At 39.0% G+C, this 4,398-nt stretch overlaps 1 protein-coding gene across 5 annotated transcripts in view; it reads left to right on the forward strand.

The window, feature by feature from the left end:
* The window catches only part of LOC107018231 (O-fucosyltransferase 9), a 32,585-nt gene extending 28,445 nt beyond the window's left edge, over positions 1-4,140 (forward strand). For 3 of the 5 annotated variants that reach the window (XR_001456599.2, XR_001456602.2, XR_001456601.1), the window contains 2 exons: positions 3,299-3,545; positions 3,682-4,140. Coding sequence is in view for 1 of the 5 variants with exons in the window: in XM_015218654.2 (XP_015074140.1) it covers positions 3,299-3,467 (169 nt within the window). In the remaining 4 variants the exon portion in view is untranslated. Of the gene's footprint in view, positions 1-3,298; positions 3,654-3,681 lie in introns of those variants that run through there. The other 2 variants (XR_001456600.2, XM_015218654.2) reach the window with 2 other exon arrangements.
* The last annotated feature ends 258 nt before the right edge of the window (positions 4,141-4,398 follow it).

Consider the following 4,398-nt stretch of genomic DNA (forward strand, 5'->3'; position numbering starts at 1 on the left):
GGTTCAACCGGGCCGGGACCGGGCCGGGTCGATCGGGACGCAGGGGTGAACCGGCCCCAGACCGGTCCCCTCATCCCCCCTTAGACCCCTTAAACCCTGGGGGATGGGCCGGGTTCGGGATGGGTCGGGGCGGGACGCGGGCCGGGGCGGGCCATCCTGGTCCCCTTGCCAGCCCTAGTCTCAATAAGATGGCGATTTTTTCTTTCAGCTACATCGTTTTGTTGAGGGGTGTATGGACAAGTAGTTTGGTGAGTCATAAACTTTTGAAATTGGGAGGACAAACATTAGCACTACGAAAAGTACGAATAAAAACATCAAATAGATTTTGTATTTCAGCAAAAAAAGCTTTTGCTATATAGAAAGTAACTCAGAACGATCTTCCATTAAGAAAACACAAGTGCATCTTTAATGTTCATCAATAAAACTAACAAAATAACGAAATCGTAAGGTGGAATTGACTTTATTAGGATCCATAATATCATAATGAACTAATGAAAAAATAGACCGTGAACGACCCTCATACTACGTGAAAATGTAGCACGAGTGTGTTTCCCAAGTTGACACGACTCACAATCTAATTTGGATAAACTAGACAAACTAGGCACCATCTTTTGTAGTTTGGATAGACTCGGATGGCCCAAACGTTTGTGAATTAGATCTGGGGAATCTGTAATGTAGCATGCTTTCAAGGAATTTAAAGAGGCAAGGTAGTAAAGGCCTTGTGATTCATGTCCTGTTCCAATCGTCTGTCCCGTACTACGGTCCTACATGAGAAAAAAGTCATCAAAAAAGTTATGCTACAATGTAGAGCCCTCGTCAAACGAATAATCGATGCTAGATTAAAAGGAGAACCAAAAACATAAAGAATAGAGTCTAAGGTGAAAGAAGATAGGGGTTTGGCTTTTCCAATCCCTTTTGGTTTTGTTTGGATCCTATTGGTTAGAGTAATAGCTGGAAGAGATTCTGAATAAATAATATCGGTCAAAAGTGATTTATTACCTGAGATATGATTAGATGCCCTTGAGTCCATGACCCATGATCCAAGAGTACTAGACTTTGACGCACAAGCAAAGGAATTACCCGCAACAGAAACATCAGGTTGTGCAACCGAAACTACTTGTGGAGACGTTTGTTTATTTGCATGATACCGATGGAACTCATCATAAATAGTTTGAGAAATATGAGCATTATTGGACGGTTGAGTTAGTTGAGCACTATATGCTACTGGTGGAGATGTCTGTTTACTTGCGTGATTTCGAAGGAACTCATTATATTCCTTAAGAACAATAGGATCATAACTGGGTGGTGGACCATGCAAAATATAACATATATCACGAGTGTGTCCAGGTTTATGTCAATGACTACACGTGGATTGAGGTTTCCCAAAAGGCCCTCCCCCTCGCCGATTCTCCATAGACTGGTATGTATGCTTTTCTGTGGTTTGAGATGCGAGAATAGAGGAGTCAACAATGGGTGATGAAACTTCTTTGTAATTGGGAGGTTCAGCAAGACAAAGCAAACGAGAGAATAATTCATCAAGTGAGGGAACTGTAGGACTGGTTAGAATATTGTCACACACAGAGTTATGGTCAGTAGGAAGTCCAGCAAGTGTAAGAACTAGAAACAATGTCGGTCTTTGCTCTTGTTGCTTTTCCACGTTTGTAGTGATAGGCATCAATGTATCAAATTCCTCTATGACTGCCTATACTTGTCTCAAGTAAGTAGACATATCGGATTCTTGTTTCTTTAAGTTGGTCATCCGAGATATCGCATCATAGAATCAAGATATGTGATTAGTGTATAAAGCACGTGCCTTTTCCCAAACTAAATAACATGTCTGGAATGGGCGAAACAAGGGCATCAACTTAGAATCAATAGAGCGCCAAAGGAGACCACATAATTGGGCATCCACTTTCTCCCATTGTGCTTTGGCTTTTGCACCTTTGTCACTAGACTTTGTCTTTTCATCTACCACACAAGCATTGTTTGTTAAGTGATATTGAACACCTTGACTGTTGCACCACAACTCAACTGAAAAAGCCCAAGCTAAATAGTCTGAACTTCCCTTTAATGGTTTTGCAGTGATTGTAACGCTTGAACTACCAATCCCTGTATTTTTGGAGCCAAAGACATCACACCCGAAATACATTTTTTGAAATTTGGCTTGAAATGAGTAAGGAACTGTCGGAATCTACCTACAGTGGCCTAAAAATTCTGATTTCGCCGGAAACTTGCTGGAAACTTCCTAAAAATCACCGGAACCCTAATCCCGGTGATTGGATCTAGAGAAAACCGACTGGGTTCTGGTCGGAAATACTAGGTGAGCCTAACAGAAGAAAACTGCTCGAAAAAAAGTGACCGGAGCAGCACTCACGCACCAACGCGTGAACAAATTTCACCGGAAAACTTCCACCTCCTATCGGTGCGTGGGGCGCGTGGGGGGTTATTTTCCGGTGGATCTGGTTGGGGTTTGATCGCCTGAGCTTCCCGAGCCTCGTGATGGTGTTGTCTTTTGCACAACACCTTCCGAACGAAAGATGACACAAATCAGTCCCACCGTCATCGCTGAAATTTGACACGGTGTTCTCACCAATGTTCTGATACCATGTGAGAAATATATGGGACCCTATTTATAGACACTACATTGGGATCCTTTTCTGACTAGGATTCCTATTCCTATTTCTATTCTATGTAGAAAATACTTATTTGTATTCTAACACATGCAGTACATGTAAAACTGAAAACAGGGAAGACAATACACAGCTGAAAGCATCATAATGTGTTTCTTTTTCATATTGTGGTGAACTTGTATAGGACTTGGGCATCTGTTCCCGAACTAAAAAAGGACAGATATATCTTTCATGCCCTGATAATGAGTGAAACCAGTGACAGGGAATTGTAGCAGTCATGATTGATCTCAGCCTGGCAGTTGGATATCTGCAATATTTCATCTTACACTTGAAAGTATAGTTTTAATTAAATGAAAATTGAAAGTCAACTGGGGGAAAATGGTAATGAAAACCTAGGTAGTCGTTGGAGACTACTTATTAGTTAAAATGCTGTTCAACTTGGTCATTATTTTTCAAAAGTGAAACAATATGATATTGGTTATTGGAATGTTAGTTATCTCTGTCATTTCTGCTGCTGATATATCTGCAAAAATCTGTCATAGCAAGTTCTGAGAATGATGCATTGTCTCATAGTATTAAACATTTGCTTTAGTGACAAACTTTTACCACTTGAATGCATGTTGTGAACTTAATTTACGATACAATCTATTTGCATTCAATGTGTACAGATGGAATGACTTCAAAAGCCAGTTGCAAGACATGCTTCATCATAGTGATACAAAGGGGGTCGAGTTAAAGAAACCTAGTAGCTCGCTTTACACATTCCCAATGCCAGATTGCATGTGTAAGCATGCAGATGTCAAAAGTGCAAGTGGTAACAGGAGAAGACTAGTATGATACTTCAGGATACACAATAGCTGTATAAAAGCTTATATACTGGCAGATGGAATGGAATACTCAATAGCTATACAAAAGGTTTTGTACTTTTAACTTTCTTTTGTGCATTTCAGTCATCCATTTTTTGTACATGTTCATAATTTATATGATATTTCTAAAGTCCTTTGATTGGTTTGTTATTTGAACTGAAATTCTCAATTTTCATTCTACACAGATGCTGTAATTCTGGGCAGTAATTACATGGGATTTTTACGGCTAATCCATGGGGTACAAAGTATTTCCCACAGGTTGCCTATTTGTATCATTTACCACCAAATAATTACTCTACATACCTAGTTTAATCCACAAGTCCCTACGCTTTAGGAGATAATTCCTTGTATTGTTGATATGCTCCAAGTACATCTTACAACAAGTGCAAGTGATTGTAGTCAAATACAAAACAAGTTGGGGTAGAATTTCACAAGGAAAAGGAAAATGTCATCTATGATGGCTTACTTTGCATTATACCATATATAGTTTCGTAAGTGTATAACAAATTGGTATTGTATCTAATGCAGTATTAGCGTAAGATATATGTGTTGTTTTTCTAATGGATGTAAATACTAGAGTTGTTTTCCTTCCTGCTGGGCAAGTTTTACCTAATACTTGTGATAGTACAAAATTTAGCTGGTTATCTTTTGATGAGCGATGATTTCTTACTCTTAATGTTTAGTGTTCTCCAATGCTTAAAACGTTCTTTCCTCTTGTTGATAAAACAAACGAATTGAAGTGATATATTATTGACCCTACTAAGCCTAGTAAAGTCAATTTATTCTTATGCGAATTTATTAAACAAGGGATACAGCCTTGAGTTCTTGATAATTGATTGGTCTAACTTCAATTTACTTTTTCAAAGTTAAATTAGAGCAATGACATGATCAACATTTGCAAC

Source organism: Solanum pennellii, chromosome 4 (genome assembly GCF_001406875.1).
Source record: "Solanum pennellii chromosome 4, SPENNV200".
NCBI classification, from domain to species: Eukaryota; Viridiplantae; Streptophyta; class Magnoliopsida; order Solanales; family Solanaceae; genus Solanum; species Solanum pennellii.